The 24596-nt window shown below is 47.0% G+C and overlaps 1 protein-coding gene across 1 annotated transcript in view; it reads left to right on the forward strand.

Annotated features, from left to right (window-relative positions):
• Positions 1 to 24596, forward strand: part of ULK1 (unc-51 like autophagy activating kinase 1) — a 52486-nt gene that overhangs the window by 5930 nt on the left and 21960 nt on the right. Inside the window, exons 4-8 of the mRNA XM_008949344.1 lie at positions 6195 to 6253; positions 10072 to 10154; positions 14383 to 14433; positions 21334 to 21422; positions 23741 to 23906. Of these exons, the coding sequence (XP_008947592.1) occupies positions 6195 to 6253; positions 10072 to 10154; positions 14383 to 14433; positions 21334 to 21422; positions 23741 to 23906 (448 nt within the window). The remainder of the gene's footprint in view (positions 1 to 6194; positions 6254 to 10071; positions 10155 to 14382; positions 14434 to 21333; positions 21423 to 23740; positions 23907 to 24596) is intronic.

The following is a 24596-nucleotide window of genomic DNA, read 5'->3' on the forward strand; positions in this document are numbered from 1 at the left end:
AAGTAAACTAATGGTATGTTTTCATTTTGTCTAGAGCCAAGAACTTTTCTCCTTCAGGGTAATTTTTTCCCTGCTGCCCTAAGATTCTCCAGTTCCTGTGCTTTATATTCTGTCTGCCAGCTTGCTCTGTATTTAAAGCAAGACTTCATTTCCTTTGCATGTTTCTTATTTTTATAAACACCCCTACAAAGTACACTGAAACTCCTGAATGGCTCCTGTTTACTGGCTGCATCCACTTCTTGTCAGGGTTGGTATCTTTGTCTGAGAGGAGAAAATGACTGTTAGGATAAAAGAAAATAAGTATTTGAGCATTAAGGAAAAAACATGGAGGTGGAGGAGAGCCAGGTTTGACTCTGCGTGCACAAGAGAGCCTTGCACTGGTTCTGTCTTGTCACTTGGTGCCTTTTAGCCTCTAAAGGCACCCTGATCCTGTACTCACTGGAATGATTTAGTTACCATTTAAAGTGATGACTTTATAGGTGTCCTTTGCTTAGTAGCTCACCCACAAGTGTGGGACATTTCATTTCTTTGAAAAGAATTAGGTGGCTTTTATCATTGATCATCGGAGCATGTCACAGAAATGTTCTTCTCAGAGCATTTTTTTTTGTTCTTACACAGGAGATTTTTCACAGGAAATAAAATTGAATCCTAGTCAGCTTCATTTGTCTCTCCAGCCAAGGTTTTGAAAGGGCAGGTGGTCAGAAGACCATCAGCTCTCTGCCTGCCTGTGTCCTCAAGCCCACAGAGAGGTGTGGGCAGCTCTTTGTCCCTCTGGCTGAGGCATGGCAATGCCCTGTGTTGTGGGTAAGAGAGGGACACTCCAGTTCCTGCTGGGCAGGTCCAGAGCCTTGCATTGTGCTTGCCTGACTGGATAACTTCTCTTTCCAGTATATATCAAACATCTGTTGGGCTGAGGATGGGCATCACTTGTTTCTCAATGTTTATTTTTCCCCATGCCCTTTCCTCTTTTGGGGTTTGTGTTTTGGAGCAAAGCACCAGACCCCATTTGTTACTGCCGTGGCAGCTGTGGATTTGTTTGATCAGGGAGAGAGCAGAGCTTAGCCCAGATGGTTCTCTGTGCACCAACTCTTTGTTTTGATGGTGAGTGTCACAGATTTTCTCCTGGCTGGGAGTTTCAAGTGAAAGAAGCCTGTCTAGGGCAGATGTTGCAAAGGTAGTTAAAGGTTAACCAGCTTTATTCCTTTGTTGTCATGGTTGTGCTGTAAGAATTTGCTGCTGGTCACTGAGCAGGTGAAAAGCTATCATTTACTGGGCTTTTAGGAGGAGAGAGGGGTAGTGGACTGAGGCCATAAGGAGACAGTGAATAGGAAGGAGTGCTTTTGGGAGGGACATCTACAAGTAGGTGGGGAGATAACAGGCCGATTCCACACAGTGCCACCAGCAGACCCAGTTGTACAGGGCAGCAAGGAACTGGATTTCTGACATTAACCTCTTCAGGCTAAACCCTCCTGCTGCCTTGTCTCCTGGCTGGTGAGGACAGCCCCTTGCCTCTCCAGCTGGTTCCCATGGGAATCTGGAGCAGGGTGGTGTGAGACGTGCCGCGTTTGGGTGCCCGGGCTGCTCACTGCACGAGCCAATTAGTCACCTTCCTGAAGATGCAAACCAGAAGGACTCCAGTGCTGGCTGCAGTGAGGAGGAATGAGCTGTCTAAAAATAAAGCAGGGTTTAAGGGGGTTGGGTTAGATGGAGAAAAGATCAAATGTGTGGAAAAGCTGAGGCAGCTGTCAATCAAGGCAGAGATGCGTGTGTGCGTGAATGTGATTTTTGGCTGTCTCAAAGTTAATTTTAACCATAGCTAGGTCACCCAAGGCAACTTCCCAGAGCCATTCCTGTCCCTTCCCTGCCTCACTGCACACAGACAAGAAAGAAGCTGCTGATGCTCAGACGTGAGCAGTTGGTGGGATGGCTGGTGAAGCTGTCCTAAGGAGCTTTTTGTATTAAACAAAACAGTGAGACTGCCATAGGGATGAGATTAATGGGATTCATAATCCACATAAACAGATTTGGTGAGCACTGTATTAATGTGGAATTGTTAATTTGCCTTGCCTAATAAGTGGTCTGTACTTGCATCTCCACTTGTCATGGAGGACAGGACTGAAGAGTGCATTTCCTGGTCTTGCTGACTGCTACTGAGAAGTGCCTCGAGAGTGGGGTGGCTTTCTCTTGTCCTCACCTGAGCTAAAAAGGTTTGGACCAAGTGCCCACCATGAGGTGGTGCAGGCTGTGTAGACAAGTGACAACCACAAGAAATACTGGAGACAGAGGATAAAAAGATCTACATGAGATCTAAAATCTTCCAGACCAAATCTAGTCCTTGTCAGATGGTGTTTTAAATATGATTAGAGTTAAATGACCTCAATATCTTTTTTTTTTTTGGGGGGGGAGCATCACATTGATGTTCCTGGTGGTTTCTGTTGTGTGACCCCTTTAAAAACTGGGCAACTCCTGGTAAGCAGACACACTGCCAAGCGTATGCACTTTGTGTCAGAGCTGTCTGAGTGGCACAGCTCCACTTGGACATAAATCCTGCTAAGGACTGCAAAACTGGGTTGTCTGCTATCTGAGCCTTCACGTGTATCTTCTAGCTGCTGTACAGCCGTGCTTTGCTGTGTCTGCAGGATGGTGAGCTGGGTGGCAGGGAAGGGAGAAGAGAGAAAGCAGGTTTAGCTGCCTGCTCTGGCAGCTCTGCAAGAGTTAATCTGCCTGTGTTCTCATCCCAGCTAGATGCTAGGTGAAAAATTAATTTCTAAGCCTGGTGTACCGAGTCCACTACTTTATTTCTGGGTTAATTCAGCCTGCATAAGCACTAGGGTTGTGGCACTTACAATTGCTATGTTGTGACATGGGCCTTGAGGAAGACTAGGGAAGGCAGGATTTTATACCCAGAATTTGAACTGCTGGTTTGTTAGGCAGGCTGCTCTTCTGTTCCCAGAGCTGTTCCTCTGGATTCTCCTGTGCTAACAGGGACAGGTATTCCTGTGATAGCTTATTCTGCTGAGACAGGGCACAGTGATTGACTCACTGCTGTAATCACTGAGGCATTGGCTTTTGAACCAGTGTTTGCAGGTCTGATCCTGCTCTGTTGGGAGTAAAGAAAAACATCCATGGACTGCTAAAGAACAAGATTTAGGGGTTTTGTTTGTTTCTGGTCCTTCTGTTTTCAGGTTCCCTGGGTACCAGCCATTTAGTTGTGGGAGTCCTTAAAATGCCAACTGTTAAGACTGCACAAGCAGAAGGTATTTGCAGCAAGTTTTCAAGCTTTTCCCTAGAGCTACTGAGCCAGAAATATTCCTCCCTATTTCTTTGTGCTTTTCTAACCTATCTGGACCCCCTCTCTGCACCTCCACATCCCCAGACATCCCAAAGGAGAGGATTCAAAAAACATGAGCAGACACATTTGCCATGAAGCGTTGACTGGACCGTGCTGTTCTCTGGGGGTGGGAATGGCTCTGGCCACCTTCTGACTGGGCACTGGGCTTTGGCATCCAGCCTTTGCCCAGGCACCAGGGGGCCAGTGCTGAGTGCTTTTGGAAGCACCAGGCACCCTGCGTGCTGTTCGCGTGCGGGCAGCCAGCACCGAGTGGGGTTTGGCAGGGGGATGCTGGATGCCTTTGGGGCCTCAACATATTTCCACTGCTGCTCAGGACAAAGTGACAGAGTGGCAGGATTCAATTTGTTGGATTGTCTTTATTTATAGATAGGACAGACAAAACCAGAGCCGGTTCCACCACTGCAGCTGCTCCATAGTAAGATGAGAGGGGGGAACATGAATTGGCCTGCTGGGGGCTTTTCTGTTCTTGGGAAAACTGAGCTGTCCGTTCTGCAGCCCTGCTTGACAGATGGAGGCTGTACTGCAGGTAGCAGCTGGCTCTCTGCCTTGAATGGTCTAGTTGTTAGGTGTGTACAATGTGCTTCTTCTGGTGTTTTTCTGGGGTGGGGTGTATCTGCCTGGAAGGTAGATTTCAAATGAAGTCCTTAGCTTCTTAGAAGGAGGAATTCAAATGGTATTTTTAGTGTCTTGCAAATACTTCTGCATCTTTCTTCCACAATTCCGAGTAGCTCTGTTGATGGAAAGAGGTGACCAAAGTGTCTGAAGATCCCAGTGCTCTATGAAATGGATGCTGATGGCAGGAGAGTAGTGGGCATGTTCCTGGGAGCCTGCTGCTAGGAGCAGAACTGTGTGACTCAGTTGATGAATAATGGAGTTATGTGAAGATGCAGCTTACTTTACCAAATTAATGGTGATCAACACTTGTCTGTGCTGTGCACTCACCAAAATGAGTCGGTTCCCCAGCAGGCAGCTGCCTATAGCAGAGACCAGCCTGGAACTGTGGGCTCCTGGAGACAGCCCTAGTGAGGAGCCCAACACCCTGGAGGTGGTCCTTGCAGAACAAGTGGGAATTGTACTGAGACAACAATGTGGAGAAACATCTTGGAGGATGATGTACAAAGAGGAGGGCAACTTCAGTGAGGATTTTTCTATCCAATCTGGTGCTTAGAAACCCTCTTTAATGAAGTGGGCTTTGCATGTGCGCTGCTTTAAATATAGTCTGTGTTTATTGCCAGGAAAATTTCTGACAAAACGGTGTTTGAAATAGATCAGAGCTTCATTGTATTTGTGAAACAATTGGGTAGTTGTGACAGGAAATGAAGGGAGCAAGCAGCCAAGGCTGGTATCTCTCTGCCCTGAGCAAGTGCTTCACTTCCCTGAAACTTCGATGCAGTTTGGCATCTCCTGTAGCAACATTCATCTTAGTGGTTTGTGACGAAGGTATTGGTGAACCTCTCATTAGGGTCCCTGCTGCCTGTGAACAGCAAAGGAGATCTTATTGCAGAAGGAGACCCAGGGAATCTTTATTTCCTTCTTTTAGGAATCCAGTAGCTCTTATTGGTACAAGTTGATAGGAGAGCCGTGACGCTTGGGTTGCAAAGACTGCAAATACTGTCCTGATCAGTACTACACAAGTCTGTTGATTTTAGCAGCTTTTGAGACTCTCCCTTTGGTTTCTCCTGAGGTTTTGTACTGAGCTCTCAATTATCCTTAATTTTCATCTTCAGCCGGAGGGAGTAGGTGATGTTGAAACAGCATCTTATGTGGCTGCTTCTCCACCCGTGCTGTGTTAGTGGTATTTTGATGGCCATCTGTAGATTGGCTTGTTTGATTTACCATTTTAAGCATCTTAATTGACTTTAAATGCTTCTAATTTAGAAATGGAAGTAGGTGGAAGGCTCAAGGGGTTTTGAGCCTGACCTGAACATCAGGAGAAGCTGCTTGTTGGCTCCTCTGTTCGTGCTTTCCTACACGCTCTGCTGCACCAATAATTGATTAGAGATGAGTCTCTCTGATCTTCCTGCCCTGTTTATATGTGCCTTCATGTCTGTGGCATGCCAGCCAGCCTGCTCTGCCTTTAGTAAAGAGACTTTGCCTAAGCAGAAAAGCTTGAGACACTAGGGTTAATTTACTGGCCTGTATTATTCATGGCATAAAAACAACTGGAGAAATGACGTTGGGAGATTTTTATGCGTCGGCGATTTTATTTTTAACCTCAGCCATAAACCTCTTGTTGTGCCTCGCTGTGTGTTTGGTTTTTTTTTTTCTAATCCCATCTTTCAGAATTTGGGATCTTGTCGTCAACCTCCCCAGCAGTTGTGTGTATTACTGCCCAAAAAGGAGCTGTTGCTTGAGACCTTCCGGCTTCCTGGAATTAAAGTAGAAAATCCTGATTTGGTTGCTCTTTCTGCACGTTCCTGGGCTCTCCACAGATCCCTTGCCCATCAACAGGCTCCCTGTCCCTTTTTTAAGTGCCCTGCAGCACTAATCCATGTTCTCAGCAGGGTCTGCCATTCATCGTTTGGGACTCCTCACGTCTGCACTTATTTAGTGTCCTGGGTGAGGCTGTTAGGCCAGCTCAGAGCCCACTGCAGCAAAGCTCAGCCTTTGGAAGGGGAGAGTAGGACAGAACCAGGTCAGGAACAAAGAGACAATAGCCTGAAATGCTGTATTTTCACTCGGGCACAGTGCTGGCTTTTCAGTCTCTCAGGTTCCTATTGTCTGTGCTGGTTCTGCAGTTGCAAAGTGCCACTGCAGTTCAGAGTGACTGTGAAACAGAAGTGCTAATCCCTTCCCTTCATTGTCAGCTGCTTCACACTTTGGTTTTCTTTCTCTTCTACAGGCCAGCAGCCCCCAGGATCTTCGCCTCTTCTATGAGAAAAACAAGATGCTGATGCCAAAGTAAGCATTTTTCCAGTGTGGCCGTTTGTATGCACTTGTTTACTCTGTATTTACACCTGTCCTCACATACTCCTGGCTTGTCACTTAGGGAGGTGACTGAAATATTTGGCCACCTGCCTTGTCCCATTCCTTAGACCAGCAGTGATATGGCCCAGAGAGTCAGACAGCAGCAGACTACCAGAGTTGGTGTTGTCTCTTTCTGCAGATACTTCTCTCCTGCGTTACAGAAATTCAGGATTCCTTAGGGATTTCAAGAGCCAGCTAGTGGTCCTGTCCCATGTGTGGCTTCCCTGAGGCTGGGAGCCTGGGAGGGAGTTGTGGTAACTCTTGAATCATGCTTGCAGCCAGCCTGCAGTCTCTCCTGTAACCTGCCATACCTGACTGCAGATCACATTCCCATTTCTCACGTGGCAGGGCAGCAACTGCTTGTGTCCATCCTGCTAATAGGAGGAAATATTATAACCTTGCTGGAAATGGACACTGCTGCAGTTTCCAAGGGGAAGAGAACTGCTTTGGTCCCACTCGGGTGTATGTTACCTAGCTGCTCAGTGCTGTGATTTGTCAGTGTATTTTAGTGTTGTTGCTGTGGTCTTTCCTTTTTTTTCTTGATGTCTGAAGTCTTAAAGCAGAACCTTGTGCCTGCTCTGAAAACCTCAGCCTGGTGTAGTGACAGGACTGGAGTCCAGGTGATACATCCAAAAATTGGAAGGCATTTTTTAACTGGGAAGTTGGCTTCCATTTGGCAGAGCTGCCAGTGCAGCCACATAAGCAGGAAGTTCATTGAGTTGCTGTCTATGGATTTTATCTCCAAGAGATAAAAGAGGGAACTGTCAAGAAGCTGGAGCTCTTATTGATGACTTGCACTGTGCATTTGATTTCCCTCTAAGTACTTCCTTTTTTGATTTAGGGAGAAGGAACAAATTTCTCCCAGCATTATATTTGGGGTATCTTTGTACTCTCTGGATTGAACCAGAGGGTGTGATGGAGTCAAACACCCAAACAGAACAACTCAAAGGAAAACCATCACCACATATTTAAGGAGAAAGAGCTGCTGTTTCCTCTACACAGCCTAAAATGTAGCTGCTCACCTTGTAGTCCCTCTTGCTAAGAGAGGGATTAATGCCTGCAATTAAGTTGCCCTGTGTTAATCTTGCTGCCCTGCTGCTGCTTTGCCTTATGGTGTGTGCAGTGGGAGGCAGGCAGGGGAGACCTGAAGCTGAGCTATAGGAGGAGAGCATGTCTGTTCTCAGGGATTAATCCTCCTCCTTTCTTGTGAGTCCTTTACACCGTCTGCATTTACCATTTTCACTTATCACCACTTTTTAACTACTAAATTCCTCCAAAACTCACATCCAAGCCCATTGTTTCTTCACCACAGAAGTCGGATCCAAAGTGACTTTTGTGTAAATGCTGATTCCCTGCTTCCCAAAGGCAGTTTGTTTCTTTGGGAGCTGCAATCAGTGCTGTTTCCTGAGTAAACATGAATAAAGTGCCTCTGCCAGCCCTGCCAACACAAGATGAAACACAAACCACTCCAGAGACCTCCTGCAGCAGTGCCAGGGTTTGGTTTCAGTCTCCCTGGGGCTCAGCAGGCTGGCACCCACCTCCCCAGCCTTGCCATGGAGAGGGCTGTGTTTTGGCTTGGGAACAGGGTGGGGAGAGAACCTCCTTTTATGCTCACCAGTGGTCCCTGCCTGCTGGGCTGGTGCTGCTGCTGACAGGTGAAATGCCATTCTGAGGTGGGGAGCCCACGCTGGTAGGAATAAGCCCAAGGGCCCCACAGTTTTGATCGTGCTGATCTAAGTATCTAATATTCATTGTGCTGATTTATGTGGCCAGGCACATTCTAGATCGTGGGTGGGAAGGAGGCAGTTTTGTTGCTTATGTTTAAAAGGATGGCCTTGAAAAGTAGTACTGTAGCATAGCAAAGCTTGACTTTTTAGATGTGAGAGAGAAAAGGAGGGAAACAGGCTGTTAATCTGCACTGTCTTCAGTCTCTCTTGTGGCATCTGAGGTCTACTACTTGACCTGCCTGTTTCTTGGCTTTAAACTGTACAAAAGCTCAAGTCAGTGCTGGGAAATGGACTCATTTTGGACGAGAGCTCTACATGTCACAGATAAATAAGTAATGAGGATAACACTGGAGCACTGCAGGTCTCCAGCAGTGATGTATTTTTCAGGAGACTGCTAGCTACGTGTCTTGAGTCATTCCAGTAGCAGTGTGCTTCTTAGGCCCACCTTTTTTGATGAGAATGTTTGTTTTTTTTTTGGCTCAAACTGAGTCTCAGTTCACTTGCATCCCTTCCAGCACCCTGGTGGCCTCCTCCTTTGTCAACTTGGGAAGGTGCATGAAACCATTCTGGTATCAGGGATGGGAAAGCAGCTCCTCCAGTACAAACAAGGATGAGGGATGTTTGCCATCATTCTCTCTTCTAGGAAGTACTGGGCTCAAATTCCTGCACCAGGGAGGCCTAAGACTTCACAGAAAAATAACTGGATAGTGTTGAAACCTATAAATACATGCCTTGCCTCATGTCTCTGGTTTCACTGACCAGGAGGCTGTTAGTGCTAGCTAGCACCTCTTGTTTTTTTATCTCCCTACTCTATTTGTCTTAACTGTTTGGGGTTTTTTTTACTGTCTGTGGCAGGGCTGGAGGTGTGGTGTAAGTGGTGTAGGAAGGGTTGCTACTCCAAAGCATCAGTGAGGCTGCCAGGGCAGCAAAGTGGAGCCCCATGCTGTGCTGCTGAGCAGGATGGGGCTCTGCAGTTAAGTCCCTGTGCTGAGCACACATTGTCACCTCAGCTGACCCGTGTGTGGGGAGAAGGAAAGCCTGGCAGAGCGTGGGGGCCGTGCTGGGCACAGCCATGGTAAACAGTCAATGCTGGAAGGAACTGGAGCTACCTATGCATAAGTTGGAGAGCTGTGCTCTGGCTGCAGGCAGGGTCTGACTGCTCCAGCCCCTCACGGTGCTTCTGGCTGTGGAGGAAAGTCAGCAGAGCTGAATCCACTTATGTGAGAGCTGAACTCTGCTTTCCCTGCCTTAATCCATTCACTTATTCCTTGCTTCTTGCAGTCTGCTGGGCTGGTGAAGAGCTGCCCTGACCTCTCCCCCATGTGCTTGTGGGGTGAGGGAGGGTGCAGTGATTTACTGCCTCCTTTGTGCTGCAGTGGCCATTGAAAAGAGGAGTTTCTTCCCCAGCCCTGCTGGGAAGTGGGGTAATAGCTGCAATGATTTTAGCTTGCTCAGGGGACAGTTGCTCACATCTTAGTGGCCTTTGATTAATAAATGCTGTATATCAAGGAAGCAAATAGAGGTTACTTGCTAGTTTTACATAAGCTGCACTGAAAAAGAAATGCCTTAATAAAATGGTAGTAATTGGTGATACACTCCACCAACAATGTCTTAATTGGAAGCTTTCCCTTGGTAACTCCTTCATTTTAATGACCCTCTTATTCCCATTAGAGGAAGTAGAAGAGATTTTATTTATCTTGTGCAAAATATTGCATGTTGGATGGACTTAGCTGAGAACCAGAGGGATGACGTTGGCCCCACTCTGGAAGGGGAGGATCTACAGGTGCTCCTGGGGAATGCCACCAAAGATAGATTAGCTGTAGCCTTAACAGTGACAACAGGGAGTAAAAGCCAAACAGAGATGCAAATAAAGACATTTCTGTTCTGCCTCTCTCCAGTGAGCTCTCGTGTTCCTAGCCCAGCAGGCACAAAGTGAGTTTGCATTTGCAGTTTGCCTTCCTGAATATGTAAAAACAGTTTAAGTAGACTGCAAGTCTCTTATTTTGCTTTTGTTTTCAATCCTAGCATCCCCAGGGAGACCTCGAGCCACCTGAGGCAGCTGCTGCTGGGCCTTCTGCAGCGAAATCACAAGGACCGCATGGACTTTGGTAAGACCTCCTTCCAGTGGTTCTGCTGCATGTGTCATGGTTTGTGCCATGGCACTGCACAAACCTCTGTGCTTCTCACTGGTGCCAGGACGAGCACCCAGACACCCGGGATTCCACCAGTGGCTGCAGGGTGGCATAGTCTTGGGGGTCTCAGTGTATGTGCAGGAGAAGTCAGTGCTGATTCTGGTATGGGTTTGTAAACACAGAGCCATGGCACACCTTCAGCCAAGGCCCCTTACTTGCATTCCCTGCCCTGGCTTCTGCTTTTATAATCTCTCTGAACTTCTGTTGTGTTCAGTGTGCTACCAGGTGAAACGTGTATCTTGTGCCTCTGTTCTTTCTCTCTCATAGTTTCTTCCTGAAGCTGCAAGGTGCACCCATTTAATGAACAATTTGCTCAATATCCTCTGTTTCTCAGGGTCTGCAGTAATGTTTTGAGCCAGGAGACTGTAGCTGCTTGCAGACCCTTCCCTCCTCCAGGTTCTCATCAGTGCTCAGGCTTGTCAGTCTCTTGGCTTTGCCTGTAGACCTGTGTCCTAGTCTCCTGACTTGCCTGGCACAAAGATGTCTTGTTCCTTTTTTTTTTTTTTTGGTGTCTTAATTCCTTCTAAACTGAGGATAATCACTGTGCCGAGCAGTTCTGGCTTTGGCAGCCTCTTCCAGCTGTGTCTAGCTGAGCCAGAAGGTCTGAAGGACCTCTAGTGAATCCCTGCCCTAGAGGAAAGCAGGCAGAGAATGGAACTTTTCCTAGAGCCCCTGAAAGGACCCTATCATCTGAAGGCACCTCTGTGGTCTTCTATTCTTTCCCCCACCTCTCCCTTCCCCTTGGGCAAAGGTAGTCTAGACCTGTCACAAGCAGAAATTGGGATGTCTTACCAAGGTGTTGGTCCTGGTGATGTCTCCTCTGAGTGCAGAGAACAGCAGGGAGCAGCTTTGGTTCTGTGGCCACTACTGCTGGTGGGAGGGGGTCTGTTTGCCCCTCAGTTTGTTTTTCAGTAAGGTTTCTTTTCAATAAGGTTTGAACTGGGCAAGCCTGTTTAGGTGGGTTTCCTGAAACAAGGCTCTGGGGCCAAAATTCACAAGTTTGTTCACTATCAGGTGGACAGTATCAGAGCAAGCATAGAGCTTTTTGCACAGACACTACCTTTCTTAATGGAAAATCAAGTGTGCTGCTGGGTGTTCTCAGGATATTGGCTTTTGGTCAGATTTGGGAGAAAAGGGTTTGATATTTCTGTCTCTTGGGGGTTGGTTTTGTGTTGGTTTTTCATTGCTTATTTGCTCAGGTGGGTCATTTCCTCCTGGGCAGCATATGCTGGCTGAGGAAGAGAAATTGTTCTGCAGCCTCTGTTGTTGTTTTGAATTCCTGATGCCGAGAAAGCCTTTCTGGGGACAGTAGGACCTGGGTGAGGCAGGGGTGTGGATTAACCAAGTCTGGTCATAACCGTGCTGTGCTGCATGTAAAGAACTGGTTACTAGGATGCAGAGTGAGTAAACAAGCCTCCTGAAAAGGGAGCTGTTGGAGCTGCTGACAGACTGACTTGGATATAAGCATCTCTCAGTGTTATTCCCTGCAGATCTTCTGTCTGGGCTGTGGATCTCTACCTGTTCTATCATGATGCTGTGCACTTCAGAAGAAAATATCTTTGAGGCTCCTGTTAACTTGCTGTCAGAAATGGAGTCTGGTAAAGCTTTTGAGCCCCCCATAAGCTGGTTTTGTACCTCTTGGGAGTAGACTGCATGAGTCGGTATCTAACACTTGGAAATTTGAGATAATAGACTCTGATTTCACTCAGGAGAACAGATACAGCACATCTTGCTGTGCTGAGACTGTTGCCTTAATCACATGTGGAATCCTTTTCTCTCTAAATTGGCATGCCCTTGTAGTGTGTAACTGTTTCTCAGTTCCTCCTTGCTTGTGAGCTCAGACCTCCAGATGATGCCCCTTGCCACCAGAGCAGCAATACTTAAATGAGAGCACTTCCCTGTGCCCAGCTAGTCATGTTTTCAGCTCCTCCCTGGCCAGCTGTGCAGAAACTCTTAATAGCCACAGTCCTGGATCCTGTCTGAAGCAGATCTCCCACTTCCCTTAGATGGCTCCCAGTAGACAGGAGCTTTGTCCTCTTACTGGCAAACTAACTGTAGGCTGCTCTCTTCACCTGCACCATTTATAAAAGGTCTACTTTGGCTGATGCTCACTACCTTTGCTCACTGTTCCTTTACCCTCCTGCGCCCTCTGAAGTGAAGACTGGTGTGTGCTGTTGGGTCAGGGATGATTCCTGAGCCACCATCCCCAGAGCAGTGGGGTGTCCTGCTGCTCCTTGTTTCCTGAGAGCTGCTGTAGTCTGCCTGGAGATGTGCACAGGGCTCTCCACAGAGTTCCCCCAGAGTCTAGTGAATTCACACAACAGCAACACAAGCTTGAAACTTTATTTACTTGTTGTATGTCTCAGCTGCTCTTCTACTAGAAACTGATGTTTTTTGCAATCTCAGCAATATCTAGAGGAAAGCTAGGAGGGTTTCAAGTTGCAAGTTTCCTGCTTATGATTACAAGCATGGTTGTTTTAATTTTGTTTTGCAAGCACAACTAATAAGCAGTTTGGAGGGGGAAAAGGGAAAGAAATCATCATTTCCACCCCTTCAGATGAAACAGCTCAGCTGAGGGATGGTACCCTCTGCAAAAGAAAAAAAGAGGGGGGGAGGGGAAAAAGGGAAAAAAAGCAGGAAACCCCAGCAGCTGAGCAGCTCCTAGCAGGATAGGGGTATTCCCTATCCACAGCAGATCTAGTCTGTGAGATTCCAGCTTTCTGTGCCAGGGACTTCCATCACGTCTGTTGTGCTGAGTTCCAGGCCGATGCACTCTGGCTTCAGGACCCTGGCGTGGCAGTGACAAGGAGGAGCAAGGGAGAGGCATTGGTTAACTTTAAAAAGCAGACAAAGAAAAAAAACCAAAAACAAAACAAAAAACCAGTTGTTACTTTCTGGAAAGCTCACTGGCCAAAGAGGAGCTGTTTACAGAAAGAAGTTTGTAAACCTTGGGTGTTGCAACAGGAAATCCATGCTGGGAAAACAAGTTGAGCTGCCTGCAGTTAGCCAAGTAATCAGTGTTGATCCATGAGGAATGCTCCTCAAAGGCTGAGTTGCTGCTTGTGATAGGAGAGGACTCTGGAATAGAGCTGCAATGATCAGAGAGATCAGGAGGGGTGGCTACTTGAAGACAGGCAAACACGTAGAGGGCCTCCAGCAAGCCAGGACAGAAACTGTTCTTGGCTTGGATCTGTACAATATCCTCCTGTAATGAGTGAAGAGAGCAGCAGTTGTGTGGTGTGGGAGGGAGGAAGCTCTGGGCTGTCAGCCTGTGGTGGCCATTTAGAAGATGCATCACTGCCCTCAGTGCCCAGTGGGTTTGGGTTTGGGTCTGTGTGTGGTGGGAGATCACTCGGTGGAAGCCCTTTTGTTCATCGTTCCTCTTCTGTGGCATGAGTGGCAGTGCAGTGTGATAAACAGGGCTCCCCTGGTTCCTGCAGCTCGGGTGGCTTTCCAGCCTCATCAGCCAGGGGCTTGGTCTTTTAGTGCTACTTCCCACCTCAGGATTTCTCTCTCCTTGCTGATGGGAGCTTTAGATGCACATGCCCAGAGCTGGCCATGCAGCTCTGGCCCTCAGTAACTGATTCCCCATCCTGTGGGGAGCTCTTAGAAGACAGAGGCACGTGAACAATTAATTGTGTTCTCCCCATCAGCCCAGGGTCGTAGCTTGCAGCAAAACCTCACTGAGTTCTTTAATGCCCCATGGGGAAGGAAAATCCATTAGTACTGGTGGTGAGTCCCAGGGTACAAACCCTCATGGCCTCTGGCCGTGCTTCTGGCGGATTTTTCCTCCCTTTTTTCATTCATGTAATTGCCCAGCTGATTTCCCTTCACCTCCCCCCAGCTGATTTTGCAGTGATGGCTGGTAGCCACGTTTTTCTGTCATATTTACACAGCAATCCTTGGATCCAGATAACTTCCCATCCTTTTTTTATGTGTAGGTCCTGCATCTAGTCCTCAGTCTGTGTTCTTGACCACTACTATATGCAACTGCAGCTGGTCAACTTCCATAGTTGACTGGATTGCATGGAAAAATCACTGTAAAATACTGTAACTTGCTGTGCTTTAACTGCCTTGTAAACTTTTTACACATTTCCTTTCACTGAGTCATTGTTCTTGAATTCTGTTTGTTTCTTTTTTTCAGATGAATTTTTCCATCACCCGTTCTTGGATGCAAGTGCCTCTATGAAAAAATGTAAGTGGTGCATTTTTGATTACAACTCTTTTTGAACCATGACATGATTTCCTTTGCTGCTAGTTCAAAAGGAAAGACAAAGACTGCTTCATGTTTTCTTAGCTATTCAGACAGGGTTTTGGTGTTTGCTACTGTCATGTCCATATTTATGCATCAAAATGTATTTAATTTTGCTGAGTTATCCTCAAAGGAGTCATTAAGGGACTGTTGAGAAAGCTGAAGTAGAAGTAAATGTAGCTTTGAAATGTATTCAGCTGCTTTGTATGAAGTGTTGGGACAGTGGGCATGCTTGTAGGTCAACAGGACTGTGCAGCATGATCTTGCTTCTTATCCACATCTGTAGGACAGGTCAGGATAGTGACTGGTGGAGGCTGGCACTCTTGTCTCCACTTGCCAGGTGGTGCCTTAGGTTGGCTGTGCAAAATGGCAGGCTCTGGTTACCCAATCTTGTTTCAGCATTTACCTCCAAATTCTTGATAAATGTTGTTTTAGAAGGGTTAAATTTGGGTGCTTTGTGAGAACTGGCTAAAACAAAGACAGGTTTCCATTGAAAGTTCTTTCTTTTCTCTATCGACTCAAAACTTTTGAAAATTTCCAACCACGTGTACCATGATCCAGAGGCTTTTTTTCAGTGGAAAACAATTCAGAGTTGCATGAGATATAAGTCCCTTGGCCAAGAGACTTGGCTTAGTTGAATTGTGTATGTTTGCTGCCTTCTGGAAGGATCCTCCTGGGCCTTTAAGTCTTTATTCTCTTGAGTAAATGTCAGAGCCAAGAAATCTTGTCAGTGACTGATTTGGGCTGCCCGATGCAAGGGAGTTTTGGAGGAAGCACGGCCAGTGTTTTCTGAACAGAGAGCCCCTCTCAGATGGATGTCGTGGGTGGATGCCCCTTGTCTGATGTCCACGTCACTCCTGTCAGTCTCTTGCTTTCCTGGTTCTGGAGCAGGACTTCTCAGTTGTTCCTGATACAGATTTTAACTGTGTACTTAGGTGACCGTCCTGCGGGCAAGAAAAGACGCTTCTGGTTTAAGGGAGCTTGCAAGCCAGCCAGGCCCCTGTCTCCATCCACGCCAGCAAGATGTGGGGCAGGTCCTGTAAAACAGGACAGCTCTGCAGGCTGGAAAGGACTCTGCCTGTGTAGGACTGCTCCTAAGCCAGCTCGGCTCTCAGCACCTGCTGTGCCCTGTGGGAAAAGCTCTTCAAAGTCTGACCCCTCTGCGGGCAGAGGAGGACTCCCTCGGGACGTTCTTGCGTGCCCACCAACTCACCTCTTACCTCCTGCAGTCCCACTGCTTCACTGGCATGGGGAAGAGAAAACCCCTTGCAAACACGAGAGGGTTCTCCTGACTTGGCCTCAGTTTCCAGCTTCTGCGTGTTGGCTGTGGAGAAACCAGAGGCACCAGTGTAAGCAGGGCACTGTGGCTCAGCTTTTGCCCCCAGCTGCACCGAAGTTAACGGTGTGGGGTCAAGGGCCCACAAAAAGACTATATTTACAGCCAGCTAAGGACTGTGGGAACTCCAGACCTCTCTGCTGCCCTGCTGGTCCTCACCTCCAGGCATATGTCCACAGCCTGGAGTCCTCTCCAAGCAGGCGAGACCACTACTGGTTTTGAAAAGATGAGAGGAGAAATATCTCCCCATTTCTGGAGGTCTTGAAGTTGTTGGGCACATAAATAACCTAGTGAAGAAGAGGATTCTTGTAGTCTTCTGTGGAGGTCTCTGCTACTGCCAGATGGCAGTGATGGGGAGGTGCAGTGAGTAGCCTGGATGAGAGAGGCTGCATATGGGAATGGTGGTCCTCTTGATTTCTGAATGGGTGGGAGACGAGCCAGTGTCTCACCAAGGGTCTGGGTTATGGTGATCTCAGTAAGGAACAACTCACCTGAGATGTATGGAGTGCCCTTACCATGGTAGGGTGCTGACCTTGTGCAGCTTTAGCTGGAGTACATGATTTAGCAAGGTTGCAATTGCTCAGGGGCTGGGTCCCCTGGATTTGCATGCACAACTGAGATGAGTCCCGTGCTGCTTCATCTCAACATGTGGCTCAGCATCATGAGTGTAAGAAGAGATCTGGCTGCATATGAATCATTATGGTCATGCTCAGACTGAGCTAGAGTCCTCAGGCCTGCAGTGCAGAACTGGTGGGAGTCCCCCTTGTGGTGGTGGTCTTCTGGGGAGCTGGTAACGGGGCTACCACTGACTTTAGTGGTGGCAGGACTCTGTCATTCACATCTGAGTGTGCAAGCTTCTCTTAGGAGAGTTTGGTGGATGATCTGTACCAGCAGTTGTGTGGTGCTGTCTGTTGTATGAGGGATGCACCAAGACCTCAGTTGAGCTCAGGGACCCACTGTGCAGCCTTTGCCTAAAGGACCTTCCAGTTCAGAGACACCTGCACTACAGACCCAGGCAACTGTGCATCCATTTCAGTCCTAGACCAGTTTGAAAGTTGAGACACTTGCTTTCCATAAAAAGACCTCCTTAGCAGAGTGTGGTGGCCTCTGTGTCCCTGCAGGGCCCTCTGCTCTCAGGTGGCAAGGGCAGAATGGGACCTGCCACACATCACCCAGGCTCCCCAACCCTGGCTGCCAGGTCCAGAGCTGGTGGCAGCGATTCAAAATCAAGTGGGAGCTGTTGGCTGGTGGTTGTGTGTGGAGGTGTTGGCACACCATCTCATGGAGTTCTAACAATTTTAACATGACATAATTCTGGAATTCCAGAAAGTGGGGATCATTCTTGACGATTTTGTATCATTTTGAAGCTGCTAAGTCAGGGGGTCTCCCTTTGTTAAATAAATTTGCATGTATTTCAAGACACTTCAGCAAATTCAACATTTCTGTCAAAAATCTTTTAAGTACACCATTTCTGACAAGCTCATCCTCTCCACTGGGGTTTCAAGGGATGGTTGATCTGTCCCTCCTCTCATCTCACTCCTTTAGTGAAGCCAGGTCGCAGCCCTGCTGCCATCCAGGGCGTACCACACAGCTCTGTTTGCCATGGGCTTTACCCTGGAGAGTGGGTTCAGGGCTTTGGGCTTTAACTCAAACATGTACTTAATTTTTTGTTTGTTTATATTTTATTTTACATTGTGGGTTTTGTACCTGTGACTAAACATGTACTTTAGATGTGTAAAAAATGTATTAATAAAGTGTTTAAAATACTGTGTCTAGTCAGAATGTCGTCTGTCTGTAGCCAGGTCTGATCAGCATATGGTGTGGGGCAGTGTGTTGTAGTAATCATGCATGAGGAGGCATAATTACTTGCTTGTGCAAGTCTTCTCTGAGTAAACACATTCTAATTGGTACCTGTGCAGAATATTTTGAAGTTTTTTTTCTGCTCCTGCCTTTAATGAATGATAAACTGGTACCTTCTTTACCCTGCCTTGAGAGCATGAAGTGTGAGCAGTTATGGTTCAGAAGTGTACAGGGAGTTCAGTGTCTGGAATATCTGTCAGGCTTAACTTGGTTTTTATCATCTCTGTAATCTTATTGTACATAAAATAGGTAAAAAATACAAAAAAATGGCATATAAAAAATTTTATATCTTAAACTCTGAAAAGCAGCTTATTCTGGGGGCAGCTCTTTTCAGCTTTTGCACTCCAACTATTGCCTTGTCAGAGACTGCTGTTAAATAATTTTTTTGATGACTGGTTTTAATTGGTTCCACGTAATCACAAAAATGCATCTCTCCAGTGTGTGTAAAACTCTTATTCCAAATAAAGCTTTTATATTAATCTTGAGGCTTGAATGTTTTTAGGGCAACGAGCCCCTGGCAGGGGGATTTGTCAGAAGTGAGTTTTGCAGGTGTAGGATCCAGTATCAAGCAGAGGCTTGCCTTGATGGCTCCCAGCTCTCCCATTTTGAAACCAGTTGGCATTGTTATGCAACATACAAGATGACTGTTTTGTTGCTGGAACAAGTTGGAGAGGACAATTATGAAAACAGACTTAGGTTACAATTAAAATCCAGCAATTTCTGCGTTTGGGTGGGGGCCTACAATCCATGTTAACATTCCCTGCATTCAGACCTGAGCTGAAAACATGATGAGCCAAGTGTTTGCACCCTTTTTAATTTTAAGCTGGGAGTGCCTGGGTGTGTGGAGGAGATGGGAGCAAGCGTCTTGCTTTCAAGCTGTCCTGTGTGGCTGGCGTTGGAAAATGCACCAAGAGGGATGTGGTGGTTAGAGAGGGTTTGTCAGAGCCCAACCTTGTGGTTCTACAGGGATGAAAGTCTTTTGAGTGTCAGGATCTCTTTGAGTTGGACCTCACAGTATTGCAGCATGAATTTTGGGAATTTACAGGGTTTTAAATAAGAGCAATGGTCGACAGAGGCTGTATCTAGAGGTTTGCTCCATGCAGACAGTCTTAACTTGAGTTTCAGGTGATAGTGGCAAAGTTTGCCTGTTTGGCTTCCTAGATGAATGGAATGCTGTCCAAAGCAAATAGACAAAAATAGAAAAGCCTCAATTCCAGCCAGGTTTAAATCGATAACAAACACAGAACAAAAATAGAGTGGAGGGGACCCTGAGGGAGAACTGAAATGACTGATAAAAATCCTAATTCCAGGAAAAATGAACGGTGGTGCAAGTTTTGCAGCAGGTGGATGCAGTTCAGAAATCACCTTTTCTTTGCTTCACCTTTCCATAATAGGAAGGTCTGTGTGTACAAGGGTCAGCTGTTCTGTAACAGTTGGCAGGATAAAAACGGGGAGAGCTCCCCTTGACCTCAGATTTCCACCAGTCAACACGCAGGGGGGGTGGTAGGCATTGCTCTGCAGGCTGGCTGGGGAGAGAGGGGGATCAAAAGCAGTGTGGTGGAGGCAGGACAGAGCTCTCCCTTTTACAGGCCAGTCCTCAGACCTCTGTGGGTGTTCCCTGAGCGTGGGGAGTGGGAACCAGTGGGTGGGCTGTGGGCAGTGTAGCTCTCCCTGCCAAGCCCATGCTGGACCTCCCAGAACACCCATTGGGGCACGAGGGTCCTGTTCCTCCAGGAGCCAGGGCAGTGTGCTGTAACAGCACGGTCCAGCCAGGGCCCCAGATCAAGTGCAGAGGAGATGCAGAGATTACAAAGCAAGCCTTTCACAAAGCTTTGGAAAGATTTATTTCATTACCAGCCTAACCCTCCAAATGCTGGCAGAGTGACCTCAATCTGTCTCTGCCGTATAACTTAACCTCTTCAGGGAGACATTTGGCTTTTGTTGATGTTAGCAAAGGGTGGAGGAGATCACCATGACCCTGGTTAAACTGTTACAGGGGCTGGTTACTTACGTTAAAAACTTATATTTTAAGTCTGCACTTCTTTGGCTTCATTTTCCTGTTGGATCTTGTTAAATCTCTGTCAGATGGAGGAAGTCAGCATCTAAGTGATTGTTGTGTTTGTGCTAGAAGACACTGGTCCAGTCATTCTTTAACCTTCTTTGATAGTATACAAGGATGAAGACAGTCTTAAAGCTTTCATGAAGAGGTGTATTTTCCTGTTCTCTTATCACTAGAACAGTTTCAACAGTTAATTGTGAAGACTTTTTCTAACGAGTTGAATAGAGCAAGTACTTTGTAGTATTTAGTGTGATTAATGACAGAGGTAGTTTTACTTCAAGCAGAAGAATTCTTCTTCTAGATGTTATTACCCTTTCTTGTACAAAGTATGGAGGGATTAGCACATATCCTGTAAAGGCAGAAATCTGATACAAGGTGCTAATGCTTTGCCAGCAGAATGGAAGAGAAGCAGAGTGTTCCTCTCCTCACTTCAGCATTGCCTCTGATCTCTGTCTTAAGTCATTCAAATTCCCAAAGGGCTGCAGAGTAAAAGCTGACTAAAAGTTGCCTTGAAGCAGGAGGCTGGGACTCTTCTGCAGCTTCTGCACGGTTCAGTCTGCTGCAGGTGGACTGGGGAATTTGAACCACTAAATACTTCAAAGGCCTTTAAAGAGCAAGTGTTAGCTCTGACTTGTCTCCTTCTTCAGCTGAGCTTGAGCTCTTCCAGGTTATTTACTGAACCTCCCTTGCATAAGTCATTGGACTTAAATATTCTTTTCTCCTGTGATGCCTTAATCATCATTTCTGCCTGAAGGTCAATGCTAACCAGTCCTTTCAGTGTGAGCTTTATGCTGCTGTGAGGGTTACAAAAGGCAGTTCAACAACAAAATGAATAAAATGGGCAGTTCTGAGACTGAACCATAAAACATGAAAGGAAGGGATGTGGGAATGGCCTGTGCTCTGGGACAATCTAGGTACAAAGAGGTTCAATGAGCAAAACCTCTTTAACTTGCAGAAGTGATGGAGGGAGAGTGTGGTGAGGTATAGGAAGCAATGAACTGTCTCCTTGTAGAATGATTAATTCTGTGGGATTTTTTTTTTTATAAGATGTGGCCTGGGATGCCCAAGTGACTGTTTGGGCAGCAAGCACATAGGGTGTGAGAGGGCATGTGTTTGACTGAGCACAGACCTCCCAGCATTTCATGGACGGGTGTTAAGTCACAGGGTCTGCTGAAGAAGAAACTGAGGGTAGGGTCTATATTCTGACCTCTGCCCTGACATGAGTGACTCAGTCCACTTCCCCTTCATTTGCAGAGGTGATTTGGAGGCTCTTTAGAGCAGAAACCATCTTGCTAGCTGTGTAGGTCAGGTGTTGAGTGGACACCTGGCCTTGGTCAGCTGTTCTGAGCCCCTCCACCCCAGGAGCTGTGACTGTGAAGGAGTGCATGGAGGAGTGGCTGGACGTGGATTGTACAACTCCACAGAATGCTAATATGTCTTCTGTTCTCCTTTATTTGGCCACATCTAATAGATGGCATACATGTTGGTACATGAGATAAACCTGCTGGGAAAAGATGAAAAAGATCTCTTGGTATTGACTGATTTTAGTTTGACAACTTCTTTTGGTTTTGTCTTTTGCTGGTTTTAGCTGCTTCCGTGCCAATGCCTTCTTATCCCAGTTCAGGCTCTGGTAGTTCCTCCAGCAGCTCTTCTACTTCCCACCTGGCATCACCTCCTGTAAGTACAGCCCAGAGGATGCACTGTTTGTGTTAAAGGGCTCTCTGCTTCCTTGGAAGAAGAACTTTGCTTTTACTGCGTTCTGGTGCAAGTCACTGAACACTTCAGTTCTGCTTGAGTTTGGTTCAGTATCTTCTCCAGTGTGTTCAGGGTGTGGATCCTGGAGGCTGTCCATCTCCACAAGAAATATTTCAGTTTGCCATTGCCTATTATGTGAAGACAGTTTATGAAAGAAGTTGGTATTAATGACAGTGGCTTGTCTTGGCAGAGGTGGAAAGCTCTTTGGAACCAAAACCCCATCACTAATTCAGGGTACAGCACTGCTTACCTGTTCATGTTCTCCATTTTGAAGGAAAGTCTCTGCAGCTTGACAACATATCCACCCTTCTTTGTAAGATGACCCTCCTCCTTCTTACCATCACACCCTTGGTGCCATAGAGGGACATTCAGCAAAGCTGTTTGCTCAGACCAGACCTGCCACAGTTGGGTGGTCTTGGGAGAGATGATCTGAGTTCCTGAGTTTTCTCTCTGGTTACCTGAAATGAAGAAAACTTTCCTGGAGGGCAGCATATTAACTGACCAGTGACATTCCTCCAGCTCACTGAACTGAAAGCTTGTTTTTGGAAGCTCTTGGTGAAAGCTGCCTTTTTGACTTTGAACTCAGGAATGCTGGTGGTGTGATGGGGAGGGGAGGGAGAAAGATTTATTGGTTTTCCTCCCTGGCATTACTGCTTTTTTGCTTTGGTGAGTCTTCCTAGGCCAAGGTGACTCATCCTGGTGTGGGAAAGGCTGAGAGGTACTTTCAGAAGTTGATGTAGGTGCTCATGCTGTGGGCTGGCAGAGAGGAGAGGTCTGCTGTCCCCTGAATGTCACATAACTGGGTCCCTGAGAGCTGCTTCCCCCCCGCAGCCCGGAGCAGGCTGAGGCCCCACTGAGCATAAGACTCCAGGGATGGGTAGATGGTGTGAAATGCAGACTCCCTGGAGCTTTCCTGGTTTGGGAAGCTTGGGGATGGTGCAGACTTGCTGCCAGACTGGGAGGAAGTCCCAGGTTAGAAGTGTGCTGCACGAGTCCCACTCTGCAGATTGGAGGTGTGCTGGCTCAGCATGTAGAAGATGACATGGCTGCAGGGCAGAGCTCACAGGCTGGGTGGAAAAGAGACAACTTGGACAGCTGGAAAATTCCTTCTGTTTCTATGTATGTACTGTGTGTACAGTGAGAGAGAGTCCCCACTGGTACAGAGGAGAGTCTTTGGGGGGTGAGCAAAGGTCTTAAGTGAAAGCTGATTTGTGTCCTTCTCAGCCTAAAGACGCACTGGGACAAAACCTGTGATCTGCTTCATGGGCAGTTCAGCTGTCTTAGAGCTTTCTTAAACCATCTGGCCTCCTCCATCTGAATGTCACTTCACTGGTCAGTCAATATGCTGTCCTCCAGGAAAGTTTTCATCATGTCAGGTAACCAGAGAGTAAACTCATCTGCTCAGATCATCTCTCCCAAGACCCACCCGACTGTGGCAGGTCTGGTCTGAGCAGACAGCTGTGCTGAATGTCCCTCTGTGGCACCCAGGGTATGGTGCTTAGAAAGGAGGAGGGTGGATATGTTGTCAAGCTGCAGAGACTTTCCTGCAAAACAGAGAACGTGCAGCCAAGTGAGCAGTGCTGTACCCTGAATTAGTGATGGGTTTTGGTTCCAAGGAACTATTCATTGTTTGGCTGAAGGAATTGGAAAAATGGGACTTTTTAGGGTCTGTCCTGCCTCTGATGGCTGTGAGGTGTACAGCTATCAAATGCTTAGGCTCCTTCAGGCCTTTCTTTAACACCTGATCACCAAAACTGGGTTGTCTTGAAAGTGTAGGGACACTTCTGTACATGTCCCCGAGTGCTGCTTACAGCAGAAGCATGAGGAGAGACCAGATGTTTAATGTTTAAGAAAAACACCCACCACATAACCCAAAAGAACAACCAAAACTGTCTTTGAAAGCTCTTCTTTCACAGCCATGCTAAATGGAATTAGCAGAAAATGTGTGGTTGATCCAGAAAGCCTTAGCATTGGGATGTGATACCTCAAGTGAATTTTTCTTATCAGGGGAGCATCAGAGGTGCTGGTGGTGTGTTCTGTGTAACAGAAGATGTGCTGTTCTGACATGCAGATGAAAGGCTGTTCCTTGTCAGTAAACGAAGCAGCTGCTTCTGGCAAACTGTCAGCCCTGGTTTATCAGCAAAATATTGTTTGTAGCCTTGTAGAGCTCAGTTTAAAGGCTCGAGCAGAATGATGAAGTAGCTGTGCTGAAGCCAGTGTTTGTTTTTGCCCCAAATTAGCAGTCCCTTGGAGAGATGCAGCAGCAGCTGCAGGAGAAGGCCCTGGCATCTCCTACCCAGGATTCGCCCGGCTTCCTGCACGGATCTAAGGACTCTGCTGGCAGCAGCAGTAAGAATTCCTCCTGTGACACAGATGACTTCGTTATGGTCCCAGCACAGTTCTCAAGTAAGGTGGTTTCTGGAAATGCAGACGTTGTAAGCAGAGGGGGACGTGGGTGTTAAGGACAGTTACTAGAAGGTGGAAGGAACGATTAAACCTGTCTGTTCTGTCTGAGCAACAGGAAGGGTGTTCCTCTCCAGCTGGAAGAGACATCTGTCTCGCTGTCTGGTGTCAGAGGGTATTTGTAATTGCTCTCAAATCCCATCTTTGAAGGTAAAGATTACTCAGGAACCTCAATAAGAGATCGAACTTGGAAATCCAACTGGAGAAGAAGACAAGCAGGCTCAGAGGGAAATGTCTTTCTCTCACAGAAGCCTTTCCCATGTCATCCTGTCTTCAGTTTCACTCAGCATCACAGTCCAAACCAGGATTTCAGCTAGCAAGCTGGATTTTACACTTGAAAAAAAACCCTGAGAAAAACAAGAAGATGGTAGACTTCTCTTCAAGCATTTTGAATTTAATTTTAGCACCTCTACGTGTTTATACTTCTGATAGGAATTGCTTGAAAATGTCTGTGCACATAGAGGCCAGGGCCCCAGTTCAGCCAGAGTACATCCATGCCTGAGTCTGTCCTTAACCAGCAGAAGGGCATTGTTCACCCATGAGCATGTGTGTGGTGCTTTGCTGGGTTGGATCCTGGTGCTGGATGCTGGGATTCCTCCTCTCTCAGCTGCACTACTTGTGTTAAAACAGGAG

Source organism: Merops nubicus, unplaced genomic scaffold (assembly GCF_000691845.1).
Source record: "Merops nubicus isolate BGI_N331 unplaced genomic scaffold, ASM69184v1 scaffold25560, whole genome shotgun sequence".
NCBI lineage: Eukaryota > Metazoa > Chordata > Aves > Coraciiformes > Meropidae > Merops > Merops nubicus.